The following is a 20,013-nucleotide window of genomic DNA, read 5'->3' on the forward strand; positions in this document are numbered from 1 at the left end:
AAGTTGGACGGTCCAAGTAGGGTCCAAATACGAAGGTGAGAAACTCGAATTTGACTTCCTCTCCTTCCCTCTTAAAAAATTGAAGGAGAGTGCTTATCTCTTTAATTTGTCCCCTCCTCACTCCCGATCCTTTTAGGTTGGAAAAAAACATATTCTTGGATCGTATATGGTATTATGGTTATTGGTCTAATTGCGAGTGTAACGTTGGTTTAAGCTGGAAAAAACCATCTAGAAGATTATGAACTGCGAACTGTAACGTTGACCGAATTGTTTACAGCTAATTTAATTCAAAGAAAAAGTCTGGAAAAAAAAATCCAGCATATAGAACCCATACACCAACGTAAAGTAGTTTATAATTTAGTTTTCCTTTTCGGCGTCACTAAGTAGGTGATTAGTAGGCTAGTGGTTATCACTACAATGTGTTAGGCCATCATATATATCTTTTGATGAAATAGTGTCCAAGTCTTTCGCCTTATATTTTGATTTGTTATAACTTATAAGCATTCTTCGGATATCGTGACGTTATTTTTTTTTTGTAACACCCGTGACATTATCACACGTATACCATGTACTTATTACACAAGTACATATAGTGAATTGATAATTAAAAAAATTACTCTTCCGTTTCCTGAAACTGTACTACTTTTTGCCTTCTTGGCGTTCTTGTACCACATAAATGCATTCCATGGGTATAGACAAAACGACGTAATAACTAATTAGTCAGATGGGGACAACAAATTTTAGAAAAATAAAATCTAAAAGGAGATTTGATTTTGTTTCTCAGATGACAAAGCTACATTCATGACCAAAAAATATTAGTAGTTCGTTGTAAAAAATAATGATTTAGAAGAGAGGTCACGCCGAAAGAATCTTGAGCAAGTGGTTCATACTGACCAATAAGAGACTTTCCTTGTGCGCAAAGATTAATGCCATCCATACAAACATCAAAAAGAAACAAAAAAACAAAACAAAATTTCAATATAGTACATTAGTACTAGTCAAACTTCACTCCCATCTTCCAGAATAAAAATGGACTTATTTTTATTTTCTTCTTTGAGCATTGAACTAAAAGCTTTCCTAACATCTTCTTTGTATAATCTTTAAGTGCCTTCCTAGGTGAAAAATCGGCTTCAAATCTCAAGTGAGAGTATTCTTTAGTTCATTTGATTTCCTGGTTTTATACGAATCTATAATAATATTGTTTTGAAACAAATAGATATAATATATTATCGAACAATTGTAAACTTTTATTTTAATGTATCAAATTTAGTTAAAAAAAACAAATATATATAATTTATGGAAAGTATAGACCAATCATTATTATTATTTATGGAAAGTAGAACCATCATTATTTGTTGATATCAAATTCCATATAAGAATATATCGTTAAATAAGTTTAGTAATGGTATGTAAACTATAAAGTCTATATGTTGCTCCTAAAGTAATAGCAGTATCATTTTATTCATTTCAGTTTATGGATCTACGCATTTTAAAATGTTAGGTCAGATGACACAGAATTTTATTTAAAATGTTCTGTAGACGTATGTAATGATATTTAAGTTTGGGCTCCGAAACCCCGGTTTATACGTAAAAATTAGGCCCATACAAAGGCCCATTCAGGTTTAAAACAAGTCGCCCAGATCCTGACCCGGATTCTGGATCCGGACTCTTGGATTCGAATTGCTGAGTAAGAGATGGCCAGTGAATACAGATGCGTGGGATGTGGGTTTAAGGTTAAGTCATTGTTCATTCAATACTCTCCTGGCAACATTCGTCTTATGAAATGCGTAAGCTTCACGATCCTCATTGACTTTAAATTTAGGGTTTTAGATCATGTTTATCCGGGGTTCTTAGACTATGATTAACCCGGGGTTCTTAGAATAAAGTTTTTTCCGGAAGTTAAAAAACAGTTTCTTAACTTTTAACTAAAACGGCTAAGAACCGGTTCTTAAAGTCCTCCGCTAAGAACCTCATCCTAAGAACTCCAGGTTAATCATGCTCTTAGCGAGGTTCTTAGTGTGTGGTCCCCCACAAAACCTTTAAGGATCGGTTACAAAAACTACTAATTAAGAAACGATTTTAGTGAGTTTCTTACACTATTCGCGGGCTCCACTGACTCGTGGCGGCCCGCGATAGGTTTGCTTTTTAATTTTTTTTTAAAAAAAAAAAAACCTAAGACCATGATTAGTGGAGACTTCTTAAGCTGAGGTTCTTATCGGAATATAAGAACCCGTCTCTTAACTTTTAACTAAAAAAGTTAAGAACCGGTTCTTAAATCTCTTATTTAAGAGTCGGTTCTTAGCTTTTTTAGTTAAAAGTTAAGAGATGAATTCTTATATTTCGCTAAGAACCTCCGTTAATCATGCTCTAAACCCATTACTTAGGGATAAACATAAAAAAATTACTCTTTAACATACTTTTACCGACCCTTTTAACATATTGGCATACTTTCAACATAAGGTATATATACTTCTGAGTAATGAAATGATATTAATACCCCTCTTTCAACTAAACCTAAAGCTAACTAAAAAGCCCCTAATCGTATACACGGCACTTAGTTATGTCCAAACTCTAAATCGGCTATTAGATTCATACGATTTTACCGGCTCTTACGTTCTCAACCCCAAAACGAAAAAGTAGTATTATCAACTCCGGCTGGAACACCACTCTTCTCCGACTCTGTTCTCGATTTCCAATTTTTTAGAGAGACCGTCACCTTGCTTTGATCGAAAACGATGAAAGGTTTCTACTTTCTGCAACTTTTCAATCCTTTTATGATGTTGTAAACACTTAATCTATCAGTTTCTTTTTCCTCTCATCCTTTCTTCTAACCTAGCTACCAGCGACAATACACGGCAAGATGCAAAATTCCCGAACGTGTCTTTGCCACATATAGATTCCCGAAGAGACGATTGAACATCTGCTCAAAACTGGTTTTTTGTGGTCAACAAATGGTCGGTGCTGACCACAATCACTTCACTCACTCATATCCCTGACCACAGAACCTCCACCGGAAGCCTTCTGATCCCTAACCCCAACACTCAACCCATCAACGCCTCCACCAGTGAGCTACTTCATGCTGACCACATGCCCACACACGCACACAGCCACCGCCAGTGCACACAGCCACCAACCACAGCTAACCTAAACACATCTTTCCTTCTGCTGCCACTGACCACGCCTTACCTGACCACACTTCAATTCCACAAAGGATTATCTTACCACAAAAGAGACCAAGCATTTAATGAACAGAGACGTCTTTTCCCTTTTCATGCTACTTGTACTATGTTAAACATCAGCCAATGGATCTATCTTAAAAGAAAACAATCTAATGGTCCATCTTGAAGCCTAGAACTCCATAAACCTATCCGTATTAATGCCAAAATAGCTTTATGTAATGAGTCTTTAAAAACGGACGAGACTAGCATGCTTTCAAGTTTAGTAACCAGGGGCAATTTAGTCCAATAAAATCATAAAAGCAAGTCCAAAGTACATCTAAAGCAAGAAGTATGTCAACTAGAAAAGACACAAGCTCAAAGTATGTCATTGTGTAAATTTCTCGATAAACATGCTCTTATGATCCCTTTATTTTGTTCTTTCTCAAAAGTTTCCATCTTTGTTTCGAACACATACACATGTTTTCTATTTAGGGAAACTGCAAGGAAGTCGCAGACGAATACATCGAGTAAAAGCCGGCTTTAGGGTAGGGGCAAAGGGGCGTGGGCCCGGACCCAATTTTTTTTTGCAAAAATAGTATTGGAAACGGGGTCCAGTTTTTTAAAAAAATTAGGAGTAAAGGCCCAAAATTTTTAAATTATCTATAAATACATGTAAAAAAATATTTAAATTTATTTTGTCCAAGAGCCCATAATATCTTTGAGCCGGCCCTGCCGAGTGTAAACGCATGGTGGGTATCCGGTAAAGTTTCCATATTTGGTGTTTGTATTCGTTCTGGGGAATCTAAAATTTGATTATTTTCATCGATTTAGTTCTCCACAGACCTAAAGTATATAGGCACGTCCTCTACAATGAAATTAATCAAGAAACCGTTAATATTCATGTAACGACCCGGTTTTAACTAAACCGATACTGAAATTGGTTTGATTATTTAATTGGACTAAACCAAACTAATCGCTAAACCAAAGCGATATATATAAAACCGTATGCATCTCCTTCCTCATGTTAACCTAGCCGACATTTTTACAAGCAGAAACCAGCAGGGCTTTTCATCACCAACCACCATTCGTCATAGTCTCATTAGAGGATCACCACCGCCATGATCATCTCACCGGAGGAGGGTCTGAGATCTTTGCCGCGCCGGAGCCTTTATCAACCCTCGTCATGGCTGACTTAACCGAGAGATGGAGGAGGGACGATCTAAACTGGAGCTGTGGCGTTTAACACCATTCACCACCATCGTTAACCATGAGCCAAAGGAGGAGCAAGCCATGCCACCACGGACTCGTGCCGTGATCACCGGAGTTTGATCCAGCCACCATTATCAAGCCGTGTCCCACCACCGGAGTCATCATCTTCATTATCACCACCGGAGCCGTCGTCATGCCACTGTCATAATCTTGTTGCAATAGATCCATCGATGTTACCATGCTCTTGGCTCACGTCGGATCCATTCAATGGATAGCGTGAACATGCGGAGACTAAGAAAGAGAGAGTGAAACCAGATCCGTCAGCGTCTCGACACTACCAACACCGATCAGCACCATTATGAACCGTGAGCCACCTGAGTCACAGCTCCCGTCGACGGAGTCCAAGAAGCTTAAGCCGTGAGGTTAAGTACCATTGTTTTTGGTTCTTGTGTTGCAAGAAACATATATAACGTAAACCTTATTCATGCACATGCGCGCAGGATGCAATCATGCAATTTTAGTGTTACTTGTATTTCAAGTAATTAATTCTAAAGTTGGACTGAGTTTTGTTGGACGAGATCTTGGAGCATTTTTGTGTTTCATCTCCAATATTAGCTAAGGTGAGGTTCTTTTCTCGAACTTCTTTTACACGGTTTAGGACCTCAAATAAGTATAATTTAATTCTAATGTGTTTCGTCTATGTGAAATCGAGTCTGTCATTATTTGTTTAGTTTTAGGTTCTTTGTTTAAATCGGAACTAGGGTGTTATATGATTCACCAGTTCATTTATAATTGATAATATACATAGTATATTGATGTGATTTGGATATTAGCCGACCATGGGTGTGTCGGCCGGAGACAGTACATTGGGTGTGGTGGATGCTGCGGCACAGCGTAGTTGACCTGTTGTGTCAAGGTTTTGAGGTCGATAAATCGTCTATGGGTGTGTGTTACCAAGCACATATTCGGTGGTGTTTTTGGCATGTTAGTGGGCAGCGAGTGCACCTCGCTAGGACTATTGTTTGATCTCTGGGTACTTTAGGTATCGTGTTTGCAACATGTTAGGATTAAATTATATTTATTCGGAGTGCTCCGTCCGGGTCCATGGACTTCGGGTTTAGTATCCCATACCTCACTGAGTGATTTTCCCGTTACTCACCCTTTTTCTTCCTCATTTCAGGTGAGACAAACGAGTATATGATATTTGGACGGATTTGGTGTTATTGGACTTTTTATTTGGGCTTAGAGTGAGTGGAGTTGTGTATATGAGCTTTTGTGTTATGAGATATTGTTGGTGGTCCACTGTTTTCCAGATAGGAGGTGACGGGTGTCACAATTCAGGTAAGCTGTTTTGATCTCCAGCTCTTGATTTTATACATTGTTAAAATAATACAAAAATATTTATCAGGCTAATCCCAATTTTTTTTTTGTTGCAGCATCTGTTGTGGAAGTTGGTCTTTGCTTATCTTCTTCTAGACTCTTGTATCCTTCTGTGTCTTAGTCTTTTACTATTAGACCATGTGTTGTTAGTGGTGTTTATATATACATCAACCTTATTTGAAAAGCCTTAAACTACTCAACAAAGATAGAAGTTTGTTACTGAGAAGAACTCATGAGCAATCGAGCTTGGTTCTGATAACTATGAAGGTTGGATCTTCTTTTTTTTAATATCCTTTTGTAGACTTATAAGAATTATTGTTCTCTTTTTAATTCCTCTTATGGTCATTGAGGTAGTTGAGAAAATAAAGTACAATGGTTTTTGCATGTAACAGGTTCTAGTCGACGTCCTGACTACAAATCTTGCATTCATCTTCTCTTTTGCCATTGCTGCTAAGGGTTTGCTAAATGAAGTCTCCAGGTGATCCCTTCATTCATTCTTCTTCATATTATGAGTTGTTCACCAAACATTGATACTTTTTTCTTTTGGTGTATGAGATGCTAACTAAAACATTATATGGAGATTGATTTCTGTATGGCTTTGTTGAAAATTGGCAGAAAAAGATAGATTCTTTTGGGGATATTAATCTCAAGTTACTTCAAGATCTTTCTGCTAGCGATGCTGGTATGTTCTGCTAGCGATGCTGGTATGTTGTAGCTTTACCTCCTGTCACTTAATCTCTATTATCGAGTACCAAACCTCTTTCTTAATCATGCGCTCTGTGTTCATGCCTCTTTGCTTAAAATGCCAGAATCTTGTTTATTTACAGGTATGGGAGTTTCCAGTGTCAGTGATCTTCGTTATAGATATACTTGTCTTAACATCCAACTCCATGGCTCTTAGAGGTCAGACTTTCAATTACTAATGCTTATCGATTGATCAAGACCAGTTATTTTGTTATTTTGGAACCTCAGACACTTTGTTTCGTGTTCAAAACCAGTGATGACTGAGTCATCCACGAGCAGATGCATAGCCGTATGCTTAATAGCACACACAATTAGATTCTTGGTGGGTCAGATCATTGAGCCAACAACATTCTTCACACAGTTTGGATCTCTTGTGTATCTATTTTCCTTGTTCAGAATCTTATGATCCCACCATCATCTTCCATTATAATCTTTTGATTTTAAAGAACAGAGACCCTTTGCAGTTTGCAATGTATCACTTCAAATGTATTGGATTACTATGTACTCAGGTACTACTTAGCTCACTTAAGAGTTAAATCGGGCCTTGCCAAGAATATTTAGTACACATTAAAACTCTCAGGCCCACACAAATTTACTTTGAGGGCAGCATTTACTCGTTCTTGGTCCAATTTGCCAATAGCCAATGAATTTAAAATCCATCCCGAAGACAAACTGGAAAGTCTACTGGATCGCTCAGTTAACTGCATCAAACCGCAGGTCAATGACTTTCTATTTTAGTGAATTATCAAAAATACTAGAGCAAATACATATCAATTTGTCACCTCGAAAGACAGTTACAAACTATATATTAAATTCAAGTACCCTTAAATTCAACAGTACAAAAAATGTATATTAAAAAGATATTCAGACATTATAAACAGATATAAAAAAACAAATTATGATTCAGAATATTAATATGTAGATAACCTAATTTACTTAAGTGTATCTCAACTAAACATATCAAACTAAGTTTAGTTGAAAATTATAAGTGGAATCTATAAGAAACCCTCAAACTGAGGAAAAGAAAGAGTTAGTTTCAAAAAAAAAAGGAAAAGAAAGAGTTATATGGCTGTAAAAAAAACAAAGTTATATGAAGAAAGAAGAAATATTTCTCTTTTGAATTGAATATTCTGTGAAAAGAATTGAATGTTCTCTATTAAATAACTCGCTAGATTGTTGTTGTGCTTTCCAGGTCATTTTGGTTTTTGTCGGGTTTAAGTAGGTACAAAAAGAACTCGGTTTAAAGTGGTACTTTGAAACACTTGCGAGAACTCGGTTTCTCCAGACTTCAGAGTCAGAATAAGTCACCTGGCCCAAATCTTGACAAGGTCCCATGCAGTTGACGAGGATGAGTTACCTTAGACCTTTTATTCATCCACTGTACGAGGTAGCGTGACCACCATACTACTGAGGCTCATGGATTTAACTAAGAGACACCTTAAAACTGTTTTATAACTTTCAATTTAATAAAACTGATGTTTGCAAAAAGCAAAAGAAAACTTGTATGTGAATGGGGCTATTGTGTTAGTTAAATATCTCATAAAACTAAATAGATGAGAGAATATCATGCTGTTTATTTTTCTCGGGAAATGTTATTGTACAAAGCTGTAACTTAACATTTGGATCACTATAATAAACATCATCAAATCTACAATGTTATTTTTAAATATTTCTTGAATTTTTTGTTTCGTTTAAAGTTATAACTTTACATGTGGTAATAGACAAAAAAAATGTTTGTAAAACAATTAACAATACAGTAAAAAGAAGATTCACAGTCAAAAGTTGTTGACTCCCACTTCAGACAGAAGAGAAACCGTGCACGGTGTGGACTCACCCACTCAATTGAAAGTAACAATTCAAAGAAACTTCCAGGAAACTTCTAGTAAAACTATATATTAAATTTTCACTCCATCAAATTACAGAAAATATTAATGTCTCATCTACACATTTGATAAGAATTGAATTTTGAGGACTTATTGGCCACTTATATTTTTCAGTTTTCAACACAGGTGTTAAACCTATTGTGTGCTCATTCATGTTAAGATGCATGCGGAACTCCTAATTTGGTTTTGGAAAGTCGGTGATCGGATGCTCAATGATAATTAAAAAAAACATCAATATTATAAAATGCACGCTGATAATCTTTACAGAATCAATAGCATAATATATTGATTAATAAATATATATATATATATATATACATATATTGACAGTATTAGAAAGCATATTAACAGAAAATAAAAAATTGAATAGCATACAAACTGATTAATAATATATAAACTCATGTAGGATTAACTGTAAATTTAGTTTCCGCTTAAATTGCATTTATAGTGGTTTCTAATTACATTTCAATTTCTACACTGATATAATATATTGACAGTATTAGAAACCATATTAACAGAAAATAAAAAATTGAATAGCATACAAACTGATTAATAATAAACTCATGTAGGATTAACTGTAAATTTAGTTTCCGCTTAAATTGCATTTATAGTGGTTTCTAATTACATTTCAATTTCTACACTGATATAATATTTTGATTTGATCAAAAAAAAATAATTTTTTGATACATAAAATTCGGTATTAAGTTTACAACAAATTTATATATTCATATACATTACTAATTTCTTTTACATAATATGTGATCGTGCGCATGTGCGGATAATACCTAATGCACAGATTACTAAAAGCACAAAGGCAGCGCGAATAGCATCATTACATATGATAATGCGATACAATAAGGTTTAACAGCACTAGGTGCATTTTGCTATCTTTCACGGAAACAAATAATGGGGTGCCGTTAATGTCGTTGGATCTTGAACTTCGCAAAAGCATCCTAATTATGTTATGAGCTACTAAAGTGCCGTTCGCACACGGAAAAAGTGTTAGAAAAGTTGTTTTAAAAGAAAGGCTATTGTTCCTAATTCCTATCAAGAGCGGAGGTCTACTCGAGTGGGGGCTTTTTAATGAAAGGCAAGACACAATTCACCGCGAATACCGGATAATGTTACGATGTTTTTTGTTTGATGTATTTCCCCTTTTTAATATGAAAACAATAAAATCGTTCACAGTTCATTTTAATAAATCGAAATAACAAAAGAACACACAAATGGATCACAGAAAGGTACACCATAAGTATAATATTACTGTTGATTATTTATTGGGTTACATTTGAAGCAAGCAGTAAAGCCTACACATCGTCCTAATCAACTGTTTATTATGGTAACAAATTTTTTACTGATAAACTTTATCATGGTAAAGCTGAGAATTACATTATAATTTACATGGAAATCTTTATACATAAGATTTCATTATAATAAAAATCGGTTTTATTAGAATAAAGTTTATTCAATAAACAAAAAATAGAAAAAGGAAACGATCGTATTATGATCCCAACCAAAATCGTTTTTGGGGTCTATATACAGATGCGTGGTGACGTACTAACATTCGTCACGTGAGATGCGTAAGCATCACTAGTCGATTTGACCCAACATTTGTTAGGGCTTGAATATGTAGTTTTTTTATGAAAGCGGCTTTTATATGTAGTTTCTTAAAGATTCCATCTATGGCCTACCCTTAAAAGCAGATATTGTTTTTTTGGGGAAATTGATAGTACGTATAGGCAGACGTACAGACTGTGAAAACAGGCTCTGTTTTAGTCACTATAAGTTTCTTTTTTTAGTTATATCATACTTTCCAAATCTGTTTCTGGAGTTTTAATGATTCTTGGACATATAATTTTCAGACATAAGGTACTGTATAGATCAAGTAACAAGTAACTCCAAAAGGTGAACAATCAACATAACTGCAAAACTTACTCAGATAAAACTACAACTTTTATTTCAAAATTCAAACGAAAGCAAACATTACTTGGCAATTCTGGTCTGACTCTAGACCATTGAAACCTGAATTAACATTACAAACTTGTTAATTAGCCCTATGCTAACTATTGATTTCCCCTCCATCCATTTTTCTTCATTCGCATTGCCTTACTTGCGTTACCTGCAAGCAGATCCATTTTTTAGATTTAGATGCAATGTATCCAAATTAGTTATATAAGATTCCGATGATATATATATGTGTGTGTAACTTGCTTATACCTGTAGTAGATTCAGTGTCAGTGTTATCAGCATCACTGCTATCATCGACGGAAACCACTGTGACAGGTTTCTTGGGCCGGTATTGGCTGAAATTCTTTTCAACTACATAATCCCAAATCCTCTGTGTATCACCATCATCATATGAGACCACTGGTTGATGCAGGTTAAAGTCCTCACTAAACCACTGTCCCTGATTTGCTGAATCATAGTCAGAGAAAGTGTTGAAAGAGGCTGAGTTTCCTTGAACTGATTGATTGACCACAGAATCTGATGCAGCACTATTAGTCACATTGGGGAAAAAAGTTGGAAGGGGTTCTGTTGGATTAGCAGACAGAATGCTCATGTCCTGGCCCTTATATTCCAGTCTGCATATGACGTGGGTCCTCTGTGCGTAAAAAAAATTCCAAAAATTAGTATAATTGCGTAGTAACGAGACCTAACAAGAGTGATGTGGATGAAAAGAATTACCTGATCTTGTGGTAAGAGAGTGTAATGATACTCGTGCATAACCCAATCAGATTTGGTGCTCTGGGAGCTCGAGCTTTTTCCCCTGCGGAACACCAAAACCCTTTTGTAACCAATCTTACCTTTCACTCCACACCAAGTTCCCCACTGATCCTTAACTTCTACAGGATCCCCAGTAATCTTCCAGAACCCAGAACTCGTTTTCCTGTTCTGTCTGTCCCCATTCGAACCCCTGCGAGAAAAGAAGTACCACACAAGGTCTCTCGATTTCACCTTCGATTGGACTGATGATACGGGAAGAAAAAAAAACGTTGTTAGTTACTCTAACTTTTTAGTACAACACAAGAAGAAGAAGATAGAATCTCAACTTACAGCGCAAATTCCAAGGATCGAAGTTAGAGATGTTGACCTCGTTGATGAGTTCTTGTACGAGCCAGTCATTACCAAGGATTTTGTTATGGAGGTAGTAACCGACCAGCTCCTCATCGGTAGGACGGAATCCAAATCCCACAACATCCTCCATTTTTCTACTTAAAGAATCAAAAGTACCAAACAATCGGAAAAAAATGCTTCTATTTGTTTTCCGGTTTGGAGGGAGGAGGGAAGTTCAAAATGATGTAGGGTTTTGGGTTTAGGTTTAGGTTTAGGTTTAGGTTTGGTTTCACACTTACCCTTTGTCTAGAGGGAAGAGAGTGAAACTACTTGCCAGGGGAGTTCCTAAAAGATCCATATTTTAAAAAAATTGTTTTAAAAAGATACATTTTTCATATTTTCAATGCATGTAAATTGTAAATTTCAAAAAACATAATTGTATTTAATAAAATTCTATTGGTTAAAACTTGTGGGAAATAGTTGATTACGTAAAATAATTTATTTTAGTTTGCCGAACCATCCCATCCATCCCAACTTGTCATGCCTAAAATTTAATCCCTTATATATTAAAGGAAAAACATTGTAATAAATGCATTCACACTATAATAAACACGTGCTAATCTCACAATGATTTGATAATAAATATGTTAACGCGTTCACACTATATTCATAAATGTGTTTGCACTATATATTTCGTATTTTTAATATAAAACTCACATGTATGGTTCCAATAAAATTTTGGATTTTTCGGTTCGAATCAAAACAAATAACAAATCAAAAGCTAAACTATATATATATATATATATATATATTATTTTTATTGTTTACGGATAAAGTTGGGCAAAATATTTATAAATTTTGATTTGATTCGTTATCCGTTTTGATTTGAACAAAAAAATATAGATATCCGTAACTCTACGAAGCAAATCAAATACTAGAATACAATAGAAAAAAAAAAGCAAATCACAAATACCAATATTATTAGGAACAAATATCTAATTCGATCTGTTATATACATATATATACATATATGTACAGAATTATATATATATATAAGTTTCTATAAGTTTTACAATATTTTTATGAATTAAATTTATTATATTATGTATGAAAATTTAAAAAGTTAAATAATATTTTATTTTTATTTTTGTAATAAAATGTTATTATTAAAATTTCAATTATTTTTAAAATTTTATTTTATCTACGGATCAAATCAGATATTCTTTAAAATTCTAAATCATTTCGGATATCAGAGTCACCGACTATCCATGTGGCTAAAGATTGAATCGACATTAATGCCTCCAAATACCCGGATATTCGATATGCGTCCACCTCTATTTACGGATACAATTTATTTTTCTTTATATGAAAAAAAATTCACTAATGTCAAGGCCTTTTTAATTTTAATTAATTTTAATTTTATCTTTCATGTATTATTTTGAACAAAAATGTCACTTAATATTAATTAACAATATCTTTATATATTTGTCAACTATTTTTATATACTTTTACATACATATACATGTGCACCTTGATGTGAACACCTTGTGACTAAGTATTTATCACAACTGAAATATCTTTTTTTTGGAAGTTGAAATATTTTTTCTTAATGATTCTTTCATTACTGACCAAATTGTAATGAAATGATTTGTTTTAATAATTTTCTTTTATTTTTCTTGAATTATTATCCGTTTACAAACTATGATATGAAACCATTGGTTCGACATGACGACTATCTAAAATTCATAACATGAAAATAAAAAAATAATAGTAATTTTTGGTTTTTACCGAGAAAAATTAAAAAATCAAACATTCTAACCGAATAAACCAAAATAAATATTAATTTAAAATAATAGTAATATTTTAGGAGATTAAAAGTAAAAAAATAACTTAAAACCGAACCGATATCCAGATTAAACAGATTTAATGTGCTTTTATTAAAAATAACAAAACTAATAATCACATTCCGCGCGAGTTATTACCTAGTATGTTACTAAATTGTCGTTTGTGAAGATCTGTACTTTCCAAAACGCTGGTTTATTCAACTAACAAAGCAAACAATATCTACTTCTCTAAGGGTGGGCACTTTACCTGATATCCGAAGCCGCACCCGAACCCGATCCGAAAAATCTGAACCGAAATCCGAACCGAAGTATCAAAATATCCGAACGGGTATTGAATTAGGAGAGATTATATATCCGAACCCGAACGGATAATATCCGAACCTGAATAGATATCCGAAGATAACCGAACATATGTATAATTAACCTTATATTTCTAGTTTATATATCTCATTTTATATAAAATATTTATATTGATAATACACATACTTTAAGTTCATATGATATACATACAATTACGGAAAAAAATGATTTGTTACTCACTTAAAATGCATGTCAAACTTTTTATTTCAAAAATTAACAAAAAGTTACATCGAAAATTTAAAAACAATAACCAAATTAATATCTTTTTAGTTTTAAAATGTTATGTTCAAATCTATTAACCATTCAATCTATTAAAAATAAAAAAATAGTTAAGTGAAAGTTATATTTTTAAATACAAGAAATTTGAAAAATGAAAAAATTAATATTTTTTTTTTCAAAATCTAAATATTCGAACCTGATCCGAAATAACTGAATCCGAACTAAAAATACCCGAACCCGACCCGAAGTTCAAAAATACCCGAACGGGTTTTACACCTCTATACCGAAATACCCGACCCGAACCCGAACGGGTACTCGAATGCCCACCCCTATACTTACCCATATAGTTTAAAATATTTTTTTTCCAAATTTATTCTGTTTTCGCTCTATAGCAAAATAAAATAGGTTATTCCACAACTATTTGAGTAGTGTATTCATTATTTTATTTCCATTTTAAATAAATACAGTTAAAGTAAAATCCAATTATATTATAGAATTATTCTAAATTAAAAACTTAAATACGACATTAAAAACGTTCTAAACCTCATCATTTCTTTTAGACCTTAAACTCTTGCCTTGTCTCTTTTTTTTTGTCAAAGTATTAAAAAGGAAAGAAGTAGCTAAAACCTTGATATCCATTAATTGTGGGATGTGATTTGATTCTGTTACATGAAAGTTTGTCTCACTGATATATTCTAAATTTTTTTATATTTAATTAGATTTTTACAAAATTATAATAATATTTCTTCTGTTAAACAAAAAATGTCATTGTGATATATATGTTGTCACACAAATAGCGACATTTTAGAATTCATATATATATATAAATTTATTTTAATCTTAAAATTAACTATAAAATATACTATCATATAAATAATTTTATTTATCTTAAATATATTAGTTGTAAACTTGTAATCAATAAAAACATGTTTTTATATATTTTTTAATTTCTATGAGATGCGTAAAAGTAACACTCTTTATAAAACGAATATGAAATATTTAATTTCACGAACTTCAATTCAATCAACTTGATTACAAACACTAAATTTAACATAGTGATTAGTGAGTTCTTTTACTTTGTTGATTACTTTCTCTTGTTTATAATAAAATAAAAGTTTATTAATCACTTTTCTCGCACAATGATGTCAAGATCTAGTGATCAAACTTAAATTGCCAATCTATTGGTGTGGACGCACTGATTGCGTTTAGTTTCACAAAAAAAGAGAGGCCAGGAAGCTAAAAAGGCTCTTTTGAACCCTGGAAATGTTTAGGAAAGTAAGAATGAAGAGTGGAATAATTCTTTTTAAAAGCTGTTTAAATACTTCATCAGATCGATTTTAATAGATGATTGTGTATGTAGATTAAGATTTTTTTAAAAAACTTTTTACATTGTATAGGATATACAGTGTTCAGTTTTTATGCGAAAGCGTTGAGCTTGTGACTTGAATGGTTGCCTTCCAACATTTTCGGTTGCATGCGGAATTAATCCAAAAGGGATCCAATTATTTATTTTTACCGACTCACGATATGATTATCTTTGTCTGTTTTAATCATCGATTCGATGAGTTGCATTGAAGTTAGTAAATATCACACGTCGTAATCATTCTTATGTTGTTGGGAAGGTTTTAAATAAGTAGATTACTTTGTGGATAATGAACAGATGACACTATGCCAAAATAAAAAGGAACAACATTTTATTACTATTTTTTTTTTTTTAACTTAAACTGTATAGGTTGAACTTTTTATAGTGACTGGGCTCACCCCGAAGGGCCACTTCGCCAGAAATCCCCGTAGAGATTTTTTAGCTAACCCAGTACCACCCCGCTGTCCTTGAGTATCGAACTGGCGACCTCGGATAGTCGTGTGTGAGAAACATTCAGTACTGCCGCTAGGACACCTGACGTTCTCATATTTTTTATTACTAATTTTGCAAACCGATTGACGTAACAACCTCAAGAAGAAGAGTTACGATTTTACCACAGCGTTTTCAGTTTTTGTTTTATTAGCTACGGAAGAAAGCTCTGTCTAAACTTTAGTAATATATAACATTCATTCCTTACCTAGTGCTAACATCAATGGTAAAGTCATACTTATGTTTTGGTACAGTTGATACTTTTTAGTTGCTGGTTCTCCGATTTTCTATGTGTTATCCACTCACTTAGATTCTTGAGCCAACAGCATTCTTAACACAATTTGGATCTCTGATGATATCTCTTCTTTATGCAGAATCTTTTGATCTACTATTATATAAGACTACACCACAAAATGATACATACCCTTTATTTTATTTATTTCTCTACATACTTCTTTTACACCTCTCTTTTCTTTTTTTTCCCAGATACATAAACACTTAAAAGCAAGAAAACAGAGCAAAGAAACAAAACAAAACAAAATACAGAAGACAAGAAAGAAAGAAACTTGTGGGAAAAACCGGATTTTGATCACCTAACCAACTAGAATGATCCAACCAATGATGATGATGAACAATAAGAGGCCAATGATGTTCTTGAGATAGATCCACCGTGAATTCTTCTGACTTATATCCTCCAGAACAATCCAGCTTTGCTTCACTGCAGAGGTGGATGGAGCCTTCTTGATCCAATCGTCAGCCATTTTCCACTCGCATTCTCTTTGCTGCTTATTTATCACCTGCAAACAGATTCATATCCCCTCTTAATTTAACATGTAATGTAACTAAGAATTTATGATTTCACATTTTGCATAAGAATCATGTTTCTCAGTGAAAGTGTAAAATAATAACAACTACCTTTTCTTTGCCCTGCAATTGCAACTCCAGCTGCTTTGGTTGCTCTTGTGGCTCATGATTGTGCAAAGGCTCAACAGTACTCACTGATGGAGTAGCATCTATAGGAGTATGGTATGTTCCATCTTTACTACCAACACTATCGGTAGAGCTCCAAGTACCTCTCCCAATCTATTAAAAAGCCCAAAAAAACAGACCTGTGAGCAACATTCTCAAAACAGAAGTGATACAGATTGTAAATATGTAGTGTCGTAAAGTGGTGTTACCGTTGAGTCAGTGTCATCATCACTGCTATCACCGGGTAAAATCCCAGTGATAGGATTTTTAGGCCGGTGATGGCTAGGATCCTCTCGCATACATGTCCTTTCATCGACCAAAAAGGGAAAGTTTTCTTCAACAACCTGCCTCAGCAGCATATCAGAATGATCTTGATATGGGGCAGAGTAAGGAACTTGTTGTTGTAGGTTGCCAAACCAGTAGCTTTGATTAGCTAAACCATAATCCGAGGTAGGGTTGAAATATTCTGAATATCCTTGAAATGATTGCTGCATGTCATAGTTTCCATTAAACTGATGTCCTGAATCATACTCGGACAAAGTGTTGTAATGTCCAGAATTCCCTTGAAGTGATTGGTCGACCTGGACAAAGGGAACATTAAAAATCAGTTGAAGACACAAAGATATTTGTTTTAAGGGTCCGCAAAAGAAAAGTTATATGACTAACCACAGAGCTTGCACTATTGGCCACAGAGGGAGGAACGGATAAGATGGTCACGTCGTCACCCTTGTATTCCAGTCTGCAGATGACGTAGGTGCTCCTCTGTAACAAAAAAAAAAAAATCCAGCAACAAAAGCACATAAGCTCCATCGGTGTCAAAAGCAAAATCAGACAGATTTCGAACCTCAACTTTGTTTTGTCCGTACAAACATCCCTTAACAACATAATACTACTATAATACACATTGAAACAAAACAAACATAATGTTTATGATTTTTTAATAACATTGATAAGTAATTAAATTATCACAGCAGCTATAGACACGAAACAACAACCAATCCACAGAAAGTCAGTGTTGTAACCTTTTTTTTATAATAATATTTATATATTAAAAATCGACCCGGAATCTGGAAAATGGGATCTCGAACAAAATAACACAAATCAAAGAGGATGATACCTTGTGTTCAGGCAAGTCGGTGTGGGTGTAGTGAAGCTCGTGCATCACCCACTCGGATATGGAGCTGCTGCTGCTGCTGCTTTTCCCCTTGCTGAACGTTAGAACCCTCTTATAACCAATCTTACCTCGAAAACCAGTCAAGTTACCCCACCGATCATTGACATACACAGGATCTCCGGTGAGTTTCCACGACCCAGAAGGCGTCGTCCTGCTCTGTCGACCCCCGCTGTTTTCTATACGGGACAAGAAGTACCAAAAAGGATCTCTAGATTTGATCTTCGATTGAACTGAGAGACAGAGAGACAGGGGAACAGAAACCCTAAATCATCAGAAAAAAAAAACTAAAAATCATAAATTCGAACAAAAATAATCGAAACTTACAGCGCAAGTCCCAAGGATCTAAGCTGCAGATTTTGATATCTCTGATGACTCCGTCGACGAGACTATGGTTTCCGAGAAGTTTCTGACGGAGATAGAAACCCACGAGCTCCTCGTCGTGCGGACGGAACTCAAACCCTGGCTTTTCCTCCATCCGGTTAAGAGTTTCTTCGCCGCCGGTCGCTCTTTATGAGAGTTGTTTGTTTCTTCTCTGTGTTTTGCGTTTTGCTTTTGGTTGTTGATTGATTTGGAGGGAGGGAGAGAGAGTAAAATGAGAATTTAAATAGGCCATCAATATTCACCCTTTTTATTTTCAATAATTAATTTTAATCAAAATATTCGGTTCCATTTTTCATCTCATTTGGTGATAGTTTTTTTTTTTTTACAGTACAAAACCTCACCTTTCTAGATACATGTGAACTAGAAACAGTAATTTGTGGGCATAGAGTGTATGAAAAGCACATCAATATCTAAATGTGGTTTTTACAATAGATTATCCTGATTTGGTATAAATAGTATTTACACCAACCCAATGATATGTTCTCTTAGTTCAACTAATTTTTTCACGTTATAAAAAGTATTTCCAGACTTTTGAGATTAAAAAGTCTCAAACGCAGAAAATACAATAGCTAGTGAATTATCACGACGTGTATGTCGTAATTTATGTTTTAGTTTCATTGTTGTAAGAAGTATATTTTTACAGTATTTACCTTTTATAAAAGCAAATGGTAGAGAGAATAAACCCCGAGTAAGTAGAGTAGAACTAAGATTTTAATCTCAATCTTAAGCTTTAAGTGTTGTCCAAAAGAAAAATAATCTTAAGCTTTAAGTTGGGCGGTCGAAGTGGGGACCAAAACACGAAGGTGAGAACGTTGAACCTCTAGCTATGTGTAAACACACATATTATTTTTTAATATAAGAGGATCTTCACTATTCCTATTTAAAAATTGAGGGTGCTTATCTCTTTAATTTGTCCCCTCCTTACTCTTTGATTCTTTCAAGTAGAAAAACATCTTCTTTCGATCATATGATGTTGTGGTCATTCGTTGGAACATCTAGAAGATTACGAATTGTGTGCTGAAAATTTGACCGTGTTGTTTACAGCTCATTTAATTCAAAGGAAAAAGTCTGGAAAAATGCAATAGAACCATACACAAAGTGAGAAGTAGTTTAATTTTTGTTCTTTTCCTTTTTTGGCGTCACTAAGTAGGTGTTAGCTAGTGGCTCTCACTCCCATATGTTAGGCCATATCTTTTGATGAAAAGTGCTACGTCTTTCACCTTAAAAATCGAGTTGTTCACGAATCTTGGTATATCGTAACGTTTCTAGTCTTGGGATATCATGACAAAAGTAGATAGTTAGTTTCATATGTACATATAACTGAGTAAATCATACAAGTATATATATTGAATTGATGAGAATTTTTTTTTAAAAAATACAAGGGAATGGATTGCTTTGAATTAGACGAACAATGATGCATGACGTATAGCTATTTAGTCAGTTGGGGGCAACAAAACATTAGAAAGAAAAAAAAATCTAAAAGGAGATTTCATTTAGTATCTTCAAATGACGAAGCTACATTCATGACCAAGAAAATCTTAGTAGTTCGTTGTAAAAAAACGATTTAGAAGAGAGCACATGATAAAAGAAACAAGAGCAAGTGGTTCATATTGACCAATAAGAGACTTTCCTTGTGAGAAAAGATTAATGTTATCCATACAAATATCAAAAGAAACAACCAAAAATATTCTCAATATAGTACTAGTCAAACTTCACTCGCATCTTCCAGAATAAAAATGCACTTATTTTTATTTTCTTCATTGAGCATTGAACTAAAAACTTTCCT

General features: G+C 34.0%; 2 protein-coding genes and 1 pseudogene across 2 annotated transcripts; 1 reads left to right on the forward strand and 2 right to left on the reverse strand.

The window, feature by feature from the left end:
• Positions 1 to 1,694: 1,694 nt before the first annotated feature.
• Positions 1,695 to 7,037, forward strand: LOC106401067 (annotated as a pseudogene).
• Positions 7,038 to 9,105: 2,068 nt separating this feature from the next.
• On the reverse strand, positions 9,106 to 11,995 carry LOC106401068 (NAC domain-containing protein 1-like). Its single transcript, XM_022703323.2, has 3 exons — positions 11,429 to 11,995; positions 11,060 to 11,340; positions 9,106 to 10,976 (listed from the first exon to the last, which is right to left on the reverse strand). The coding sequence occupies exons 1-3, from the start codon at positions 11,577 to 11,579 to the stop codon at positions 10,539 to 10,541; spliced, it is 870 nt and encodes a 289-aa protein (XP_022559044.2). The 5' UTR covers positions 11,580 to 11,995; the 3' UTR covers positions 9,106 to 10,538.
• A 4,122-nt stretch (positions 11,996 to 16,117) lies between these two features.
• Positions 16,118 to 18,431, reverse strand: LOC106401062 (NAC domain-containing protein 1-like). The gene is made up of 6 exons (XM_013841493.3): positions 18,171 to 18,431; positions 17,790 to 18,076; positions 17,339 to 17,434; positions 16,882 to 17,253; positions 16,619 to 16,786; positions 16,118 to 16,500 (listed from the first exon to the last, which is right to left on the reverse strand). Exons 1-6 carry the CDS (start codon positions 18,319 to 18,321, stop codon positions 16,297 to 16,299), a joined length of 1,278 nt encoding a protein of 425 aa, XP_013696947.2. The 5' UTR covers positions 18,322 to 18,431; the 3' UTR covers positions 16,118 to 16,296.
• Between the last annotated feature and the right edge of the window lie 1,582 nt (positions 18,432 to 20,013).

This window comes from Brassica napus, chromosome C5, assembly GCF_020379485.1.
Source record: "Brassica napus cultivar Da-Ae chromosome C5, Da-Ae, whole genome shotgun sequence".
NCBI classification, from domain to species: Eukaryota; Viridiplantae; Streptophyta; class Magnoliopsida; order Brassicales; family Brassicaceae; genus Brassica; species Brassica napus.